General features: G+C 37.6%; 1 protein-coding gene across 1 annotated transcript in view; it reads left to right on the forward strand.

Annotated features, from left to right (window-relative positions):
• ltl (leucine-rich repeat-containing larval translucida) overlaps positions 1-23,121 on the forward strand; it is a 170,869-nt gene that overhangs the window by 105,631 nt on the left and 42,117 nt on the right. Inside the window, exon 3 of the mRNA XM_081764648.1 lies at positions 22,157-22,290. Coding sequence (XP_081620774.1) covers positions 22,157-22,290 — 134 coding nt within the window. The remainder of the gene's footprint in view (positions 1-22,156; positions 22,291-23,121) is intronic.

Here is a 23,121-nt window from a genome sequence, read left to right on the forward strand (position 1 = left end):
GATCAATAATCAACTGGCGATCGATGTAGCGATCAAGGTACACATGACTTTCATCACTGAACCATATGTTACTAATGAAGATTTCATGTTCATATGCCATAGCTCCAGTGGACGTGGGCGCTCATCTCGTGCAGTGAGATCCTGCTCCACACTATATGAGCGGAAATAGTGCTCGCCAATAAACACCTTCTCCTGTGTTGTAAGTAACATTATCTTTCCGCTAACTGCACACTACGCTAGTCTACACACGACTGAGCACACGTGTGGCGCTTACAGCTTATACCATGTTGCATCTGGGCGCCATCCGTACGCGAATTTCAGTACTGTTTGTTTTGCCGATTACTGTACAAGGCCTGTCCCGAAATGAATGCGCCCATTTTCTTCTGCCGCGACTATCCGTCGCACAGCGTTTCGGCTTGCACGAAAGGGTGGGTAGAGTTTTGGGAACACAGCGCGACCAGCGCCAGTCGGCTCCGAGCTCTTGGAGAGTCACAGTGCCTGTTTCAATGAACCCTTGTGTGAGTGCTCGGTCAAAATCAAGATGAAAAAAAAAAAATCAACCAATCAACGCAAAATTCTACGTCGAAGTACTGAAAAGGCTAAAGCAACGGGTCAGGCGCGAGATCAAGAATTCCCGGAAACTGCACCATGACAATGCTCCCAGCCACACCGCCTTTATGACGACCGACTACCTGACCAAGGCCGGCATCTCAACGCTCCCCCTACCGTCTTACAGTCCTGATTTGTTTCCACCCGACTTCTTTTTGTTCCCGAAGATTAAAAAAATTCCTCAAAAGGACAGCATTTGGGGACCCTGGAGAACATCAAGGCGGCTACGACAGGGTTACTAAAGGACATCCCTGTGACGGACTTCTAGGACGCATATAAAGCATGGAAATCGCGTTGGAACAAGTGTGTTGAAGTAGGCGGGGTGTATTTCGAAGAATATTGAATTATTGTACGAATCGGTTCAATAAGTTTCTTAAAATACAAATGGGCGCATTATTTTTGGAACAGACATTGTAGATCAATATTGAAATTGGAAGTTGTAGTGGATTCCTATACCTTCCAGTTCTTGTAGAGAGTTAAGGATGGAGATGAAATTTATTCTTGGGATGATAAATTGATTGACGGAAACCACTTCTTGCTATCTATTACATATTTTTTTCTCTATAGTGATTAATGTTAAAACTGAAAATGATTAATTTCTACGACTTCCTGTTTAAATATCGTCTACATCAACGAACTCGATTTCCTCGTAGACAGACGGACACACGGTATCAGGGTAAATATATATAGGAGCTTTTTTTGAGTTTGGGTGGGTAAACCAAACTTCTTAAAAAGAATGTCAAATTCATCAGAAGTGTAGATCTAGAAATACAATAAAATATTCTTCACTCTTAAGCATAGTTACGCAATAGATTATGTAAAAATCATAAAAATAAGAATATAGCTTGATTCGTCCTTGACTTCGATAGTTACATATGAAAAACCAAGCAACGATAGAAGTATACTAGAGGAAACCAAGAAGCAATTCTTGTGTGTGTGTGTGTGTGTGTGTATCTGCAATTAGCGGTATTGGAAGCTTCGTATTAGGTCAAGGTAATTGACTCTTAAGTTTATGTTTGTTTATTTAATTTTTGATGTAAAGAGAAAAATCTTGATTTACTTGCAATGTCAGTTTGTTATGCAATTATACCCTTATTTTATGTTTCATTCGTCATCTTTTGTCTAGTTTAATGTCCCACACTATGAGTGACAGTAATTATCATAACAAACGAAAAGATGGGATGAATAAACTGGGAGGAAACGGGAGAACTTCGAGAAAACCCACGCACACGATATTTGTTCATCACAAATCCATTTGGCGAGAGCTGGAATCAAACCTGGGACCCCTTTCGCACAGAGATAACCACTCTACTATTGAGCCACTGCGGCCCCTTTCCATTCTTCAATACGTGGATTCTATTAAAGTGTAACAAATGGAACAAACTCGTCTCCAGGCCCGTATCCACGTGAGAGCTAGGGGGACGGGCCCCCCTAAATTTTTATTGGTCCCTAAACTTTTCACGGGAGGCTTGCAAACGAACTATAATATGGTCAGTCCCCTCGAACTTCTACCGCCCACACACAAAATTTTTGGCTGACTGGCTGACTATAATATGGAGATGAACTATAATATGCTCGTCCCGTAACTTTTCTTTAAATTTTATAATATGAGCGTCTCTGACGTGTTAAAATTCAGGGAGACGAATAGAATATAGAATATCTTGTAGATTTCAACTAAATTTACGTCAAGATCGTGAGATAAATGAGACACTATTTGCGTTAAGAGTGGCCTCCAGTTTCTGTTTCTACTAATACAATTGATCATAATTTTCTTCCATCGTTGATGTCATAGATAAAGTGTTACAAATATAGAAGTTTCCATACACTATTGTTTTTGGGAAACTTCATCTTGACGAGGAATTATACCTTAATACTATCCATTGACTTAATCTTTCTTTACCTCCCTTATTTTCTTCTATTATATCTTCTATCAGTAGCGTCGCCTTATGCAATTCACAAGAGCACGTGAATCACCAATTATTGTGTATTGTTTATAGTTCCTAAGATGTTTAATAATATTTAGAGTATTACATTATCACTCCATTCTTTTCTTTTTTTCTTTACTATAATTACAATAACCATTTTCCTTTTAAACGGACTCTCATCTTGCTTTCCCCCTTTGCTTATATGCATTCCATTACCACATCACGTTCACAACAAGACTGCGAACATGATGGGCTACTTTGCGTGTAGTACAGAAAGAAAGCGAGGGCAGCAAAATGGATGAACTGTTGTCTCCGGAGCTATTGTTGACTAATTTCCAGTAATGTGACGCTTTAAATAGAATCAAAGAACAAACTTTTGTAATTGAAAATATCGTAGAAGAATATGTGTAGTAGTATATAACCCATTCGCAATCAGTTATCCGCATTTCTTTTTATCTCAATTTCTTATAATAAAAATAAACTAATGAAACAAGATTATGACTTTCCGAGGACGTAGCGAGGGGCATGAAAGATTTAGAACTCTTCTGCAGAGAATCTGAAGTTGATGCAGAATAATACTTTGTATTTCAGTTCAATTTATTTTCAAATTATTATTTTAATACGTATAATCTCCGATTTTTCATTCGGGTACGGCTTTTCTGCCTAAATAAACTGAATATTTGTAAGAATAGCTAATGAAAACGTACTGTACTTTCTAACATTGCTACAAAGATAATATCTTACCCTCTGTATTGTGAGAATCTGAAGGTTCTGGAACTGATTTTCCTATTTCAACATACTTCTTTAACACTTGCCAAACAATTAAAGATGAATATTATTACTTGCAGCAACTTACGTTTAGCTGTAATACTTCTAATACACACACACACACACACACACACACACACACACACACACACACACACACACACATATATATATATATATATATATATATATATATATATATATATATATATATATATATATATATATATATATATTGGCGCGGATCCAAGAGAAGGGCTATGGCCCCCCTTGACGCTCATTTATACACTGGATAAAATGGGCTTCAATCCTACTTTTTTTACACTGGATAAAGCGGTAAACTATGATTTAGCCACTCCCTTGATCATATCCTGGATGATCCACGTCTCTCTCTCTCTCTCTCTCTCTCTCTCTCTCTCTCTCTGTGTATGTATATATATATATATATATATATACAAGGGCGGATCCAAGGGGGGCTAAGGGGCTATAGCCCCCCTCCCTTGACGCTCAGGTTTACACTGGATAAAATGGGTTTCAATTCTGCTTTACACTGGATAAAACGGCAAATTATGGTTTAGCCCCTCCCTTGATCATATCCTGGATCCGCGGATATATATATTACTGGAGCGAAACTCCTCTTTACTCGACTTTGTCCGGATACTCCTACGACATGCCTCAACCGTTCTGAACTAAATTTGACATGGTGAATCGAGAGTGCGCACTAGTGTCGCAAGGGGTCGTATGTCCCGATCGGACATAGCATTGAGGAATAATCACCGCAAAACAGGATACCTATAGACTTAACCTTGGAAAAGCATTTGGCATGCGAATTATCATTGTAGACAATGGAAAATAGAATTTTCAGCCTTAGAAATAGGGCGAAGCTCTTTTCGTTTTGCTTTGAGAACACAATTTTTCAAACCGATTATGCTTTTTGCTGATATGCCAAATTCAACTATTTGCATGTCGTGTTCGTTCAAGAAAACAATTCATGCACTAAAAAATTCTATGAATAATCAATAAAAGTCGATCCCTCCCTCCAAATTTGCAATTATTGCATAATTAGTTATTATTAATTATTATTACTTTGCGTAACTCACTTCAGTTCGGAGATTGTAGTTGATGTGCTGTGACGTTATTCTCCCAAACCATTTCAAAGTGGCAAAAATAAAAACATGTTGTGTGGTGGTATAATGGTTGATTTGTAAATGTTTCCTAGTTTTTTTTTATTATTATTATTTCTTTTTCATAGGATTAAATGACGTATTACTAGAATTTTTGGTAGGTGTACGCTCGATCGTTCTTATACATGAATTACAGTAATTATATGCTGAACTATAAAAATATTAAATGGACATACACCGTATATCCTCCATTACATCCTTAGTAGGTTCGTAGTGTTATCTTTTCTTAAAATACTCTCTCAATACTAATGAGTCTAAGGTCTATTTGACATGGAAACATTTTTCGGATGTAGCAAAAATCTTGCCTTTCCCTAGGTACTACTGTTTGCAAACTACTGTATATCTTTTAGTGCATTGATGGAATGTGTAATCGAAATTTCAAAGTCGATTTTACGGAAGTAAAATATGACTGACAGATTATGAAATGAAAATATCGTTGTTTTTGCTTTCCTTGCCTGTTTGTAGGGAATGAGCAGTGAACTTGAAAGGTGTAATGTACTTGTTAGGACATTTGAGTGAAAAAGTAAAGAAGTATGGGAACTGTAACAAACACATTAACACTATGTTGAATTTAACTAGTGTGAGTGCTCTAAATATATATACAGGGGCGGATCCAGGATATGATCAAGGGAGGGGCTAAACCATATTTTGCCGTTTTATACAGTGTAAAGCAGGATTGAAGCCCATTTTATCCAGTGTATACCAGAGCGTCAAGGGGGGCTATAGCCCCCCTTGAATCCGCCATTATATATATATACAGTGGCGGATCCAGGATATGATCAAGGGAGGGGCTAAACCATAATTTGCCGTTTTATCCAGTGTAAAGCTGAATTGAAGTCCATTTTATCCAGTGTAAACCTGAGCGTCAAGGGGGGGGCTATAGCCCCGTAGCCCCCCCTTAGATCCGCCCTTGTATATATATATCAGCATTACAAAGTAAAGATGTACACCATTTTAAAAAGTAAATTTGAAACTTTTTTTTTTCATTAGTTCAGTGTGATCCGACCAGACGTGCACACCAAGATTTGGGAGGTCCACTACTGGTAGTTACTTCGTCCGTGTAGTATTGAACTGGTATTATCCTATACCGAATGAGACGATAAGTAATTTTAAAGTATTGCCACCTATATTAATGTAACGTATTCTTTAAGGTACATCAGTCATTTCTCTCCTAGAGCAGCCATAGTTTTCTAAGAAAGCGTAGAATGAAAAGCGCTGGTTACGCTAGTTCGATTCCATGGCTAGATAGCCAAACTCGCGGCGTCACCTTTTCCAATAATTAGAATTTTGACTATGGGAACCAAACCTGAAAAGCGCTACCTTGCGTCTTATATTACCTTGAATTTGTATCCGTAGCTGACATTAAGGAAACGAAGGAAAAGAAAAGAAAAAAAAAACATTGGGTCGCCGTTATTCCTTCTTACACTATAATTTATAGACCAGTAAACACAACGCTACTTACTCCAGATTCTTGTACACTACTTGCGTTGTCAATGCTAAGGAAAAGACGAGGAAAAGAAAAAAAAATCATTTAAGATAACACCATATATCTTGCATCTCTGTTTATTTAACTTTCCTTGTAATAAACGTATAACAAAAGACTCTCATTGACATTTATGATCGTGGATAGCTAGATTCAGGAAAAAAAAATCTTTGTATTCCGTTTAAGTTTCTCAAACCTTTTGACACCAACACAACTCAAAGGTAAATAACAATATAAATTAAGCCACACTGTACTAACAGTAAGAGAGTTGTTTACATTTCTAGACAATAGCACAAAGTCCTTGGTAGGCTACTTCACCAAAGGAAATTTACCAATTACATTACCACTCGTAACCATCTCCTTGCAGAGAGAGAGACCTACGGCTGCGTCGATTAACCTTCCCTCTTTTAGTACATAACTTCTCCACTTCACCCGCATCCAACTGCTAAGAGGGCATTTCCCTCGACATTTACTATTAGCAGCGGCGGTAATAACATTAAACTCTGTAGCACATTATGGGGAACACAAAACCAGCCAATGAAATTAGACTCGACTTCTGACACTCCCGCATTGAAGTACGAGTGGTATCGTACACCCACCGTCTTAACGTGCCTCACTGATCTAGTGAGCAACATCACAATCAAATGTAACAGGACAACTCGAGAATGCAAACTTGGGGTGCGGCGACTTAATGCTTAGATTGTAAATTATATAGATATACTTATGTATATAGTTATTGATGAACAATACGGAATACCCGCTGCTAGTCAGACGTAAACTAGCCATCGCTAATCAATCCTTAATTTATCAAATAGAATACCTGAGAGAATAGACAATACGGAATACCTGTTCCTAACATACATGTGCTAGATGGCAGCGAGTAATATATTATACATCTAGACAACTCTAAGAGATGATTTTTATTCAGAGCAAGAGAGAAACGGCTTTGATATCAGACTATCCCGCTGGCGTATGATTCAACTTACTGGATAGAGACTCACTCTCGTTTACTCGGACATATTACGGACAAAACTCATTTCGGACAATATTATGGACATTATAAACTGACTCAGATAATATATATATATATATATGTATACACCAAGAAAACTGAGAATTATTAAACGTATATTATTGTTTGTTCATAAGTAATCTGCAGTAAGATAATGAACACACGAAGACATTAATATGACGTTAGACGTTATATTTAAGACAATTTGGACAACTATAAACGGTGGACAATTTCTTCCGCAACTTCCCGGATGATACCAGTTTCTTCACAAGACGGAATAAAAGAAATAGACATATTTACCTAGTAGACAGTTACCAAAGCTCACCCGACCGTGGTTTCACTTTACGAATAGGGACACTGAGGAAACACTGTGAAACAGCACTCCAGGGTGGCGACCGGTCCTGACGACTCCTCCAACATCTCACCATGCGTACAGCCATAACCTCGGCGTGGATTGATCACACCCCCTCCTTGGTTAACAGCAAAGCATACGTTCCACTGCTATCTCCACCAGGTAGACAAACAATCACTGCAAAGCTGCTGCAATGTTCATCCTCACAACAGCGACCACAGTTAGACACCTTAAATTCCGGAGAGGCAGGCTGAGCTGACAACAAGTAATATAGGACGAAGTCCCTTGCCAAGAAAACGTAGTAAGGGTGGACGGAAATTTACAACGTCAAGAGAAGGAAGCCATACATCAATCGAGTTCGGTCTCGGAGACAGCACAAAAGGGATTTCTGAACTTCAGCTTTCATCACATTAACAGTTAGGAAATATCTAACCAATCCCAGCCATATTCTAAAACGCACAGGTCGAATATTTGAGTAAGTTCTCTTGTGATTCTTGTTTATGCCCGCTGGCCTAGCATAACGTTCGACTAAACAGCTTCTTTAAATATTTATATTAAAGAACGGCCACTCACTGCATAATTCACTGTAAATTAATATCCGAAAATATGGACAATCGTGCTTTTCACCTCACCACGGCCATGTTCGCAGTTCGTAGTACAAAGAAAAGGTGAACCAGAGGGGGCTCTCCGCAGCCCTCTCACTTCCGGATTGGTCATTCCATACTACGCATCAGAGCGTAGAATGGAAATAACAGATTTTATAATAAAACAAATATAACTAAAGGAGAATAAAAATTATATAAACGGGCATTTATATATGCAGATTCATAATAATCCTTCCGTTTTACATGAAACACAAAAATTTAAATTATTTCAAACGATCCGAGCTACTCTCAAAAGCCGCTCAACGCAAACCATAGACGTACAAAGGAAAGTAGCATACTACATCTACACGCACTAGTCCAATTGTCGACCATCTTGAATCCTTCATGAGAGTCGAGAATTGAGAAAATAAAAAGAAATAATATTAGCTGAGAGCTAATTGAACATTTCCGCAAATATTCTCTTTGAGAAAATGTAACGCTCAAAGGGGAACGTTACATCCACCCAGAGGACAAGAAAAAAAATTCTCTCTCTCTTTTTTTTTTACCCTATATATTATTAGTTAGAAGTTATTTATATGGATAATTTCGAAGAAGTTCATCTCTTCGTTCTTTGGAACAGTTGAATTTCTTCAAATTATGAAAATTCTGCGTTCCCACACTTTCCCCAGTGAGGGTATGCAAAACCTCTGAGTTTTTCAGAACCCTTCTAGCCAAGAAAGGGCCCGAGAAACATTTCATATATTTAGCAAATTCTCCTTTAATTGAAGAGGAAAGATGGTGAAGTTTAACCATTACTAGGTCTCCTTCTTCTAACTTAACCTCCCTTCCTGTTCGTTTTAAAGATTTCTTAGTTCTATTAGTAACTTTAGGATACAATGTAATATGACGATCTTGGGTAGGTGTCTTCTCTAGAACACCAGGCCAAGGAAAATTCATTTTAAATGCTTCAATAGCAGAATAAGATAAAAATAGCTCTGCAGGCGTACAATCAATACTACTACATAATGAATAATTTAGGAGTTCCTGACATCGCTTCAGTACAGTACTCCACTTAGAATGATTACTATGACACTCTAAACGAATAATTCGGTTGAGTTCTTTATGGCTCCTTTCTGCCAAACCATTCGAAGACGGGGAATAACTAGACGTTAATACGGATTTCATATTATGCTCCTTACAATAGTCCTGCCAGAGGCGCGAAATAAACAGTGAACCTTTATCCGAGACAATGGCATTAGGATAAGGGAACAAATAAAAATCATTCTTTTCCAACACTGAAATTATACCTTTAACATGAGCAGTCTTTAAAGGAAAGAAACAAACAAACCTAGAATAAACATCAATAATAGATAAAATATAATAATAACCATTACTAACTGGGAGCCTCCCAACGAGATCTACCGCTAGGCGATCGTGAGGTCGACTAGCTTCTATATGAATTTCTTCTTTAAGTATTACCTGATTGGCGAACTTTGTCTCAGCACAATCAAGACAATCTCTAATATACTGTCGAATTGACAGTCTTTGTTTCTTCCAATAAAATAAAGAACGACATAAAGACATACATTTCCTAGCTCCAAAATGACCACGAGAATGGACTATTCCAATTATTTCTTTTACTAACTCTTGAGGAATAACCAAAAGCGATTGGTTCGAATTCCTATGCTTGAAATATAACAAACCTTGATAACAAGTGACATGTTCCGAGGAACTATCCAATAAAGACCTTAACTTAATACAGAAGTCGTCATACTTCTGCTTTTCCCTGACTTTCTCCAGGTTGAAAAGAGACGAATCTTGAACAGACAAGAAATTAACATGATACTCTTCTAACTTCGAAGGCACTTCCGGCGGATTTCTACTCAATGTATCCGCGACAAAATTTAGACTCCCTGGACAATGCTCGAAGACAAGGTCAAACCTTTGTAATTTAAGAAGCATACGAGTCGTCCTAGTATCTAAGTTCTTCATAGAAAAAGAATGAGTGACTGCAGCATTATCCGTATGGATATACGCAGTTCTTCCAAGAATATATTGTGAAAAACGTTCACACAAAAATAAAACAGAGAGCAATTCCAACTGAAAAGAAGACAATGAAAGTTCGTGAGGTTTAACTCTACGACTAGCGTAGGCGATGACATTTGGATGATCAGACCCATCAGGGTACTGTGCCAGAAAACCAGCCAAATTCTCAGAACAAGCATCCGAATGGATGTGAAATGGCAAATTGAAATCTGGTTGTCCCAACGCAGGTGGATTACTGACGATTTCCCGCAATTTATAAAAGAGATCCAAAACTTCAGGAGTGAGTTTGTACTTAACATCCTTCTTAATAAGATCATACAACGGAGAAGTAAGAGTCGAATAATTGGGAATGAACCGCTGTCGCCATCCCAATAATCCTAGAAATTGACGCATCTTTTTCTTGGTTTTCGGGATGGGATAGCAACGCATTGGCTCATTATGACGTGGGTCAACTTTAACAGTCTGACCGCTAATTATATGTCCCAAGAAGTTCACTTCCGTCAGAAGGAAACGACACTTCCGGAAATTCAGGGAAAAATTCCCACGTTCAAAAATTTCGAACACACGCTCCAGATGGGCGAAGTGTTCGTCTAGAGAAATGCTAGATATTAAAATATCGTCCAGAAACAGTGACAAAATCTTTAGTACTTTGATCGAAGTAACTATGCATGACGCTCTGGAAAATAGCGGGCGCACTCTTGATTCCTTGAGGTAAAACCATCATTACGTATTGTCGCCCTTTATAAACAAAACTCGTACAGGGGTATGACGAAGGATGGAGACCTACGCCATAGTATCCTGACGAACAGTCAAACTTCGAAAAGTATTGCGCTTTCGCTACACGGTTCAATATATCACCTATTGGTTCCACCTGAGCCTTAGGAGCTCGGACACGGTGGTTCAGTAGGCGAAAATCAATTACAGGTCTAACAGCACCAGACGCCTTGCGAACACATGGGGTTCCGGTACGGTGAGGTCTGTTCACGGGCTATGCCTAATTCAATCCATTTTTGTAATTCTGCCTCAAATTCCATTTCCATGGATTTTGGCACAGAATAATACGGTCCTACGACAGGTTCTTCGTCAGTTAATTCTATCTTGTACAAGGGCGTTCGTATCCTACGAGGATACTCGCAGAAAATATTACGATATCGGAGTAACAAATTATATAAACGTTGCTTAACGTTAGTATCTAAATCTTCTCGAGATGAGATATAATTCTGAATTTCAGTATCTGAAAGGTTAGATTCAGGAACTATATGCACATCTGACACAGAAAAGGTAACTGGATTTTCTACTGAAGGAGGAACCTCTAAAATGTTGACATCAGAACACAAAAGTTCGGAAGGAAGCGATTCCTGCTCATCGGACGGCCATTCAGTCCTCCCGATCTCAACCTTGTTCGAAGACAAAGCTACTATAAGAATACTAGGTTGATTAGTCGGAATTACGACATGACTACCAGCATTATCACGCAATCGGATTTCTTTCCTCTCCCTGTCGATAACAGCTTTGAATTTGTCTAAAAATGGACAACCCAAAATAAGATCTGTTCGAAGATATTTTATGACAAACAACGGAATATCAAATAAATGACCCTGAATATTTAAACTAAATATCTGGACACCTTGAACCGAAAACTTCTCTGTACCAGCAAAGGCACCTAACGACAAACCAGTATATGGTCGCAATTTAGCGGATGAAAATTTTAATTTTAACTGCTTCCAAATATTCCAGTCCAAAAGGCATAAATCTGATCCACAGTCAATAGTACAGGTTAATTGGACTCCGCCAATGGTTCCTTTGACAACGGGGGAAGAAGAAAAATAATAGTCGGGCTTTTCTTTTTCTTCATCCTCCTCAACTACAAAGTTTACGTTAAATGATATGACATTATTACTCTCGTTATTATTTACATCTCCAGATAATGACTCCACCAAGACATTATAAGTTTTGACATTAGTTTCTGAATCATTATCTACGGGGACCGGAGAAATACAGCAGTCGTTTCCCCCCGTGTTCGGAAAAGACTGCAACCTTAGTTTTCCGAAGTAGATGAAGGTTGATCTTCCCTTGGATTGGAAGATGCTTCATCTCGTCTCCTATCATTATTTTGATATCTTCCGTTACGTCCTCGATTTCTTCCACGATAACGGTTTCTACCATTTCCTCGATATCGATTATTATACTGATAATTATTACCATTATTGTTACTGTTATTGTTATTCCTATTTTCAGTCTGAGCATAGCTTAAAAATTCAGTTTGACAGCTACTGTCAACATGTTCTGAATTACGATTAATGACTTTAGCTTGCTTAGCGAATACTTTCTTTGTCGGAGGCCTAACTTCATGCATAGAAGTATCCTCAATCCCAGATAATAACGCTACCTTACTCATTAATTCATCAACACTATTATACTGCTGAACGGACAACAAACGCATGTCCCTAGGCGGTAAACAATTCAAAATTAATTCCGAAGTACTCGGGGTTTCGCATATATTGTAGTAACTTTCAACTACAAACCAAACGTAATCTAACAATGAAGCAAATTTCGTCTTATCATAGCGCAAAGATTGCAACGACTTCTTCTGTGCACGCTCTATCTGAGGCGAACAATACTGATTCTTAAAAAGACGCACAAAATCTTGATAAGTTTTAATTTCAGGAGCTACTGAACTATACCAAGCAAACGCGGCTCGCACCATACAATGTTCTACGACCCGTAGTTTATCTCCATCAGTAAGTGAATACATACTTAAACATTTCTCAAGATCCCTCAAAAACTTCCTTGGGGCTCCAGGTTTGATATCCCCAGAATACGAAGGAAAAGATTGTAAATCTTTCTGCTTAATCGCAAAAGGCAATGAATGCGGTGCTATACCACTAAAGGTGGCAACACTGTTTCGCGGTACCGGATTATTCGGCACAATAGCAGTGTGAAAAGTACTAGAATCATAACTAGGCTTTAAATAGCTAGTATTAAACACTGGTGGGCTATTCCCAACATAAGAAGTGATCTCTCTCGACATTGACCATGTGACAGTGTCAGTAGTACGAGTACTATTACTTACATTATTGCTGTAATAAACAGAAGAATTAACATTTGGAAAAACATTTAAAGCACTAGCAATTACTTTGGTTTCACTAGGACTAGCTGGAAACTCGTATTTAATATCTGGTTCTGATTGCACAAACACAGGTTTACTTAAATAACTAACAGAACTAGTAACAGACGCATTGCATTCAGCAAACGTACTAACAATAGTATTAACAGGCAAATTATCCCTTGACTCAGAAAACGACACTACAGAATTTTCACTAGTGCAAGGACGTTTACAGGGAACACCTTCTTTACTCAGGCTCCCACACTCAACTGACGTAAATTTAGGTTTCTGCAATTTATCCACTTTATTAGTTAAGGTTAACACTTCAGAGGAAAGCTTAGATTGACTATTATTGCACCCTTCTAGTTCAATTTTTACTTCCTCATTTTCATTTTCAAGTTTTTTTATTCTATCAAAAACAACCTTTAATGCTTTATGATGAGATTCAGCCTCATTCTCAATAGAATCAACACGAGATTCAACAGACTCAATACACAACTTATTATTTTCAACTTCCGTTTTTACAGTATCTAACTGCGCCTGCAAATCCTTTTGGTTAACAGTTAGAGAACTACAGAGATTTTCTACACTACCTATTCTTTCATCAATTTTGTTAATTGTAGTGGAGAGGGTATGTACATTTTCAACAATGCACTCTTGAATTCTAGCATTATTAGCTTCGTTACTTTCTTTTATTTTATTATTGATATCAGCGTTACTTTCTGCTATCTTACTTTCTATTTTGCTATTAATATTAGCATTACTTTCTTCTATCTTACTCAATACAAGAGCGAACATTTCAGCAAGTTCACTAACGTGCTCTGTCCCTTTTTCGCTACCTTGCGGGGACTTAGGCGAAGAAAAATGCTTGGGAGGTGATTCGTTCTCACGCTCCGACACTTCAGGAGAAACATGCACGTCGCATTTAGGACAAACCCAAACAAAAGAATCTGAGCTAACAGCTTCAAAAACACTAGAAGTATCTTTTAACTTAACACAAACAAAATGTGACCATTCGTGACACCTGTCACAAGATATAGCACGTTTCTTATCAGAATCAATCTGTTCCGCGGCAGCAAGAGGTTCACTACAACAAACACAAATAATATCATCTCCATTAGGAGGAAGATTCCTCGACTCAGCCGACATTCTTACTTACTGACTTATAAGTCTAATAAACATAAACATATGTGAGCTCTATCCAGTATATCTCATCAACACCAACGCGACAGTCCGTATCACTCGTTTCTTCCCGCATGACACGACAAAAATAGTGTAGCGTTTTAGACAATAAAATAATCCTGGCTGGGTCGCCAAACTTGAAAAGCGCTGGTTACGCTAGTTCGATTCCATGGCTAGATAGCCAAACTCGCGGCGTCACCTTTTCCAATAATTAGAATTTTGACTATGGGAACCAAACCTGAAAAGCGCTACCTTGCGTCTTATATTACCTTGAATTTGTATCCGTAGCTGACATTAAGGAAACGAAGGAAAAGAAAAGAAAAAAAACATTGGGTCGCCGTTATTCCTTCTTACACTATAATTTATAGACCAGTAAACACAACGCTACTTACTCCAGATTCTTGTACACTACTTGCGTTGTCAATGCTAAGGAAAAGACGAGGAAAACAAAAAAAATCATTTAAGATAACACCATATATCTTGCATCTCTGTTTATTTAACTTTCCTTGTAATAAACGTATAACAAAAGACTCTCATTGACATTTATGATCGTGGATAGCTAGATTCAGGAAAAAAAAATCTTTGTATTCCGTTTAAGTTTCTCAAACCTTTTGACACCAACACAACTCAAAGGTAAATAACAATATAAATTAAGCCACACTGTACTAACAGTAAGAGAGTTGTTTACATTTCTAGACAATAGCACAAAGTCCTTGGTAGGCTACTTCACCAAAGGAAATTTACCAATTACATTACCACTCGTAACCATCTCCTTGCAGAGAGAGAGACCTACGGCTGCGTCGATTAACCTTCCCTCTTTTAGTACATAACTTCTCCACTTCACCCGCATCCAACTGCTAAGAGGGCATTTCCCTCGACATTTACTATTAGCAGCGGCGGTAATAACATTAAACTCTGTAGCACATTGTGGGGAACACAAAACCAGCCAATGAAATTAGACTCGACTTCTGACACTCCCGCATTGAAGTACGAGTGGTATCGTACACCCACCGTCTTAACGTGCCTCACTGATCTAGTGAGCAACATCACAATCAAATGTAACAGGACAACTCGAGAATGCAAACTTGGGGTGCGGCGACTTAATGCTTAGATTGTAAATTATATAGATATACTTATGTATATAGTTATTGATGAACAATACGGAATACCCGCTGCTAGTCAGACGTAAACTAGCCATCGCTAATCAATCCTTAATTTATCAAATAGAATACCTGAGAGAATAGACAATACGGAATACCTGTTGCTAACATACATGTGCTAGATGGCAGCGAGTAATATATTATACATCTAGACAACTCTAAGAGATGATTTTTATTCAGAGCAAGAGAGAAACGGCTTTGATATCAGACTATCCCGCTGGCGTATGATTCAACTTACTGGATAGAGACTCACTCTCGTTTACTCGGACATATTACGGACAAAACTCATTTCGGACAATATTATGGACATTATAAACTGACTCAGATAATATATATATATATATATGTATACACCAAGAAAACTGAGAATTATTAAACGTATATTATTGTTTGTTCATAAGTAATCTGCAGTAAGATAATGAACACACGAAGACATTAATATGACGTTAGACGTTATATTTAAGACAATTTGGACAACTATAAACGGTGGACAATTTCTTCCGCAACTTCCCGGATGATACCAGTTTCTTCACAAGACGGAATAAAAGAAATAGACATATTTACCTAGTAGACAGTTACCAAAGCTCACCCGACCGTGGTTTCACTTTACGAATAGGGACACTGAGGAAACACTGTGAAACAGCACTCCAGGGTGGCGACCGGTCCTGACGACTCCTCCAACATCTCACCATGCGTACAGCCATAACCTCGGCGTGGATTGATCACACCCCCTCCTTGGTTAACAGCAAAGCATACGTTCCACTGCTATCTCCACCAGGTAGACAAACAATCACTGCAAAGCTGCTGCAATGTTCATCCTCACAACAGCGACCACAGTTAGACACCTTAAATTCCGGAGAGGCAGGCTGAGCTGACAACAAGTAATATAGGACGAAGTCCCTTGCCAAGAAAACGTAGTAAGGGTGGACGGAAATTTACAACGTCAAGAGAAGGAAGCCATACATCAATCGAGTTCGGTCTCGGAGACAGCACAAAAGGGATTTCTGAACTTCAGCTTTCATCACATTAACAGTTAGGAAATATCTAACCAATCCCAGCCATATTCTAAAACGCACAGGTCGAATATTTGAGTAAGTTCTCTTGTGATTCTTGTTTATGCCCGCTGGCCTAGCATAACGTTCGACTAAACAGCTTCTTTAAATATTTATATTAAAGAACGGCCACTCACTGCATAATTCACTGTAAATTAATATCCGAAAATATGGACAATCGTGCTTTTCACCTCACCACGGCCATGTTCGCAGTTCGTAGTACAAAGAAAAGGTGAACCAGAGGGGGCTCTCCGCAGCCCTCTCACTTCCGGATTGGTCATTCCATACTACGCATCAGAGCGTAGAATGGAAATAACAGATTTTATAATAAAACAAATATAACTAAAGGAGAATAAAAATTATATAAACGGGCATTTATATATGCAGATTCATAATAATCCTTCCGTTTTACATGAAACACAAAAATTTAAATTATTTCAAACGATCCGAGCTACTCTCAAAAGCCGCTCAACGCAAACCATAGACGTACAAAGGAAAGTAGCATACTACATCTACACGCACTAGTCCAATTGTCGACCATCTTGAATCCTTCATGAGAGTCGAGAATTGAGAAAATAAAAAGAAATAATATTAGCTGAGAGCTAATTGAACATTTCCGCAAATATTCTCTTTGAGAAAATGTAACGCTCAAAGGGGAACGTTACAAGAAATGTCTGTCGATTAACGAAGTTGGAGGAGGGGCTCAGACGTGTACTATCTACCCCCATTGTGCTTCCTATGGACCCGACAAATGTCGACATGATAATTGAAGTTTTGCCACACGCGGTCCAACATGTCTTCCGAGACCGTGGCTCTTACTTGTTCAATTCTCCTTTAGTGTTTCACATCACGTGGACATTATGCAAGGTCCTTTACATAATCCCATTAAAAAAACACACACACAAGGGATGATATTCAAGGACCTGGAAGGCCATTTTGAAACACATTGGTCTGTTGCTCTACTACAATCAATCCAACGATTGGATAGCTATGCATTCAGATATGCCTTAACATTATGGTAAAAATGGTAGGGGGAGAGTCTAACTGAAGGACAAGGTTCTCTGATTTAATATGCAACAATGGCATTAAAAAGTTCTGCATCACTTGAAGGAAGGACTCTCCAGTTACAGTTTGGTCTTCAAAGAAGAAAGGGCCCATAAAGTTTCTTGCGAGACATGGCACAAAAAACATTGATCTTTGGATAATCTCGGTCGTGTTCACCAATGTTAGGCGAACTTTCTGTTCTCCAAATCCTACAATTGTCCCTATTTACTTTCCCATTCGTATGAAATATTGCCTCGTCCAAATATATATTAACTGAATCTTATATATTTAATTTCGCATAATTATTGACCTGCAATGCACAGTAAAGCTGAAATCACTGGTCTTTGTCTGTAGGATAACTTTGCACAAACTGTAGTCTGTATATGGTTTCATGGTTAAGTTTTACGCAAAACAAGCCATGAAGACATTGTTGACATTTCCAACTCACGTGAAGACGTGGGTAATTATAGATTTCTTCGGACTCCTTGTGAAAGCTTCTCTTACTCGTTCCATGTCATTTGCACTCACAATTGACCGACCACTTTTCTTGACACCAAACCCACAGTTTCAATCAACGTTGCATACCAATTGTAGGCTGTCTTTCTGGTTGGTTCTGCTTTCCCGTACTTCACTCTAAATTTTCGTTAGACATCTGTTGCATTCTTTATTTTGTCAAATTCTAGCACGCAGAAAGTCTTCTTAGTTCCAGAAAACGCCACTTGATTATGACACCATCTAGCGACGATATATGAAACTACATGTAATACCTGCAATGAGAAAAAATTGTAATTTTACTCTTTTTGAAGATATATTTTGAATTGATATACTTTTTAGTAATGCTACTCGTTTGACTATATATGTTTTTAAAAGAGTATTCTCGAATTTTTGTTACACGGTGTATAAAATAAACGACCATGAAGCGTATTGGCACAGCAATGCAATAGATATAGACAAAGCGCTTGTAAATAAAAGCACCTCCGTAACTTACATAATAATTTGCTTGCTTCATTGCATGTTGCATGAATACCATTAACAGTTTAAAAATAAGTATACCTGGCAATCCAAGTATACGAAACAGCAGAATTTCGAGTCTAATGCAGATGCCATTAGTTTATCGTCTTGAAATTGATGGGAAATCCATAGAAAGGCATTAGATTTTTTTGAATCTTCCATCATACAACAAAATTCGTGCAAAATCATACTTTTATAAATATTCCGATGTGCATCTCAGAAGCTGAAAGTTGTTTTCCGTATTAAAGAACGTACAGGCATTTAAAGAAATGTCATAACTCAGGATCGTCTCAGTGCATTAGCTATAGTATCATTAAACAAAAAATGGTAAAGACTGGACTTCAACTGAATTATTGACAAGTTGGTAGAAGAACAGCACAATTGATTTCATGTATACCCTATATACAAATGAATTGGAGTATGAATGGGCACTTTTTATTATGTATAAGTATATATGATTACTTTCATTGATTTTATCGTTTTGCTTATTTAGAACATCGAAAGTATTAACCGATCCTATATATATATATATATATATATATATATATATATATATATATATATATATATATATATATATATATATATATATATATATATATATATAGATATATATATATAAGAGCTCCTTCGTGAATAAGCGGTTAGCGTACACGCCTATGGCGTGGGAGACCCCGGTTCAATTTACGGCGGGAGCTCATGTGGTTCGGATTCAACGTTATAACTTCACATAGCACAAGTACGTCCACAGGATGTCCGAGACTGAGCCCGCAACGGACGACGGGACATCCCGGGATTATCCGAATGTACTCCCGGGACATCCACAGGATTTCCGCGGGAGATCCAGATGTCCGCTCATATCCCGGGATACGGGATATTCAACAGGACCACGAAGGGATGTCTATTGGTTTTCCCTCGGACCTCCTGTCCCATCTGGGACGTCCCGTGGACATCCTACATGGGAATCCTTCAGGACGTCCCATGCAGGACGTCCATGGGATGTCTTCTCATTGTCCCGATAATCCCGGGAACCGAATGGGATGATTGGGATCAAAATGGGACATCCCAGGGAAGTAGTGTGCTAATAAGTAGTTCCCGTCTCATATAGCCTCGCTGCTGAACGGGACGTTAAAATCAACTTTCTCTCTCTCTCTCTCTCTCTCTCTATATATATATATATATATATATATATATATATATATATATATATATAACGACTGTGAACTACCGTAAAATTATGCCACTGCGCTTCGACTATTCACTCAGAGTTCGTTTCGATTACTTCAACTGTCTTCATATTTTCTTAATTATTTTCAATTATATTCCAATCAGGTAAGTTTTTTCTATTCTCCTCAACATACAAATTGCCGAACTCTAGTATTCTTTGTGATATTTTTGTAATACCCAAATTTCTGCTTCATACAATACAGTCTCATGTTTAATCATTTTCACAGCCTTGATTGTCCCAATCACCATTGCGTTCATCTTTACTTTCAGCTAAAATTATTTTCACAGCCTTTTCTTATGTGTGTGGTCTGGCATTAATTTCGTTTCAGATTCCGCAACAGCAGCCAATTCATCTGAAAATTAAAAAATGGTTCTTCCTGTCAAATCAACTATTACCTAATCAAACTCTTCTTTGTTACTCCATAGCAGAGCCGTAGCTAGAGATTTCGGCGCCGGGGCGAAGCAGAATTCGGCGTCCCCACACTCACCTTAACAAGTTTTATATATATATATATATATATATATATATATATATATATATATATATATATATATATAAGAAGCGCAGATTTTGTTGTTATGCTACGCTGAATTTTTATCAAGCTGGTTGAACAGACCATTGCAACAGCCAAAAGCGATCATTATGTATTCTTTTACGAATAAGAGTTGCTTTGAAGAGACTTATTTTGGTCTTTGTGTTAAACTTGACAAAACTGCGTACCTTTGGTTGGTATACAGATCCACTTCGAGAACAGTAATGGATGTTTACAACGTTTCATACTATCGATAAGAAATGAAATTTCAATACATTAGAAACTGTGTTTTTAAAACGTTCGAAATGGCTGACATCATCAATTTCCACGCTGAGAACGTATTTTATTTCAAACTCGGACCGTTTCTAATTTTGAAAACCCTCCTGATGAGTACACTATAAGTCATTATTCGCCACCTTGTATATCACTTCGTCATTAACAAATCATATATAATAATTTTCTTTAAGCAATAAGTAAAAACTTGTTGTGATTCCTATTGAAACGTTTGGGTTGCGAGCGGAGGAGGCAGAAAAGTTTTTAATAAATCTACTTCTTTGCAAACCGGCAACAATATTGATTTAATAGGGAGCCAGTATTTTTACGGGGGCCCCGAGTCGTTTACTCTTTTCCAGTACTTTTGATTTCTTCTTGCTCGTTCGGCGTCAGGGGCACCCCCCCCCCGGAGGTACAGCTCTGCTCCATAGGTAGTAAATTATGTCACTAGGTTCAAATTTTTGTCGAATACCTATTCCAATTTCACTATTCAATATCATCTCTTGTGTTTCAACATGAAAAGATTGCTTTATATATAAATTTCTTCCGATTCATTGATCTTCTATTTCAAGCTTCCTTAATACGTATTTTCATCCAGATTACCCAGTTTAAGCAGTTAAAAGCCTTAACTAACGAACACTACTCTTCATTAACTTTGTCTATGAAACTTTCACTCATTTTACTCGATGGAAGTTAGTTGCATCTTTGTACTTTGTCTCTTCTCAAAATCAAAACTGTACTAAAACTGGAAGTGATATAAATCTATTGTAACTTGCGTTTTCAATGATGATCCACTTAGAGCAAAAACGATGAGATAGCGAGAAGTATTTTTAAAATCGATGTAGCACTCTAAGAATAGTTATATTATCATAATGCTATATTAAAACCAGAAGTGGCAGAAATCAATCACTTCCGGTTTTAACGGCGATCACTATAGAGTAAGAGCAGTAATAGACAGCGAGAAGATAAAGGCTTTCTGCGATCAATTAAGCATCCCAAGAATATTTACCATCTCCTTTAATCTATGTACTAAACCTGAAGTGGTAGAAATCTACTACCATTTTCGGTTTCTATATTAACAGAAAATATCACGCCATGTAAATCAAATTCCTTCACATGGTATACACGTCACTCTGCTACTTCCTGCGTATAGTATATATATACACAGAGCCGCAGTTGTATACTCAGTAAGGCGTTTACCTATCAAACAGCTTCCTGATTCGATTTCCGATGGGGGTGGGAAGTTTTTCTCATTCTATTGTTTCCAATGTAGATCAAAGGTTTTCCCATCCTCTCTAAAATAAGTACCTGGGACAATCTGAGGATAAAGGCGGCTGAAACGGGGTGGTGCAAACTACATACATCTTCTCCTTTAAATGCTGAAGTCCCGGAAGTGAGGAGACTTTCCTCTACCTCCAGCTCTTGGGCTATCTGTGACCTATCCCGAATGAGGTGACCTTTACTTTTACTTTAATCTAGATATAATACATATACGAATTAATAGGTGATAGTAATGAATGTATATACTATTAAATATTTGTAAATGAGCCTAAATTTCTCTGCTTGGGTACTTATTTGTAATGATCGTTTTACTTTGCGTTGCAGAATCTTGAAGAGTTGGAGACCTTAGTTCTTGCGAGCAATACAATTAGCAGATTAGATGAGGAAGCATTCCCTCGCAGTATACAGCGACTTCATCTTGGGAAAAACCGCATTCAGAGTTTAAATAACAGCCTCAGGTAAATATTTTTGTATTGAAATTTCAAATTTCATTATATATATATATATATATATATATATATATATATATATATATATATATATATATATATATATATATAAATATATAAATGGCACTATAAAACAATAACAGTTTAGGAATAATTGGTTATATAGTATATCCTTTATGTTTTCTATTGTTGCCTATTTAGCTACTAGCTATAAGCTTGTATTTTAAAGATGAATTACAAGTTTGAATAAGACAGAGATAAGATAGCGTTTCAGTAAGCCATGAGAAAGTATATATTGTGGTTACTACAGCATATAAATTGTGATTCAAATGTCATAAGCGAATGTCGGTCAGTATGTGTTATCTTTCTAAATGTGAGAGCAAACAAGTCAGTGCTGTCCTGTTTTGTTCGTCTGTTTAATGTTCCTTTTTAACACCAAAAACTGTATGAATCGTGGATCTACTACGTGGGATCGAAACTTGTACTTCTGCTTCCATTAAGTGCCACATTGGAGTCGAGGATGGTAACTAGCAGGTGCCTTATTACGTGTCACAACCACAGTAAGAAGAAATGAAATGAAGAGAGTGAGGCGAGAGAACATCACGTAACGTGCAGGAAATAAACACTGGCAAGCACGGCAAAATACTCTAAATGATATTTATGGCTGTTTATATTTGTTATAGTGAAACAAAATGTATATACAACAGTTAATTTCAAATATAGACTCTTGCAAAATACACCAGTTCCTACCAAATTCCGCCTAGTTTTAGTATACGCTCATCAACAGTTGATGGACTGTCTGGATCATTTTCTAACGGTATTCATGTCATCGGTAAGATT

Source organism: Thermobia domestica, chromosome 7 (genome assembly GCF_964235325.1).
Source record: "Thermobia domestica chromosome 7, izTheDome1.hap1.1, whole genome shotgun sequence".
Lineage (NCBI taxonomy): Eukaryota > Metazoa > Arthropoda > Insecta > Zygentoma > Lepismatidae > Thermobia > Thermobia domestica.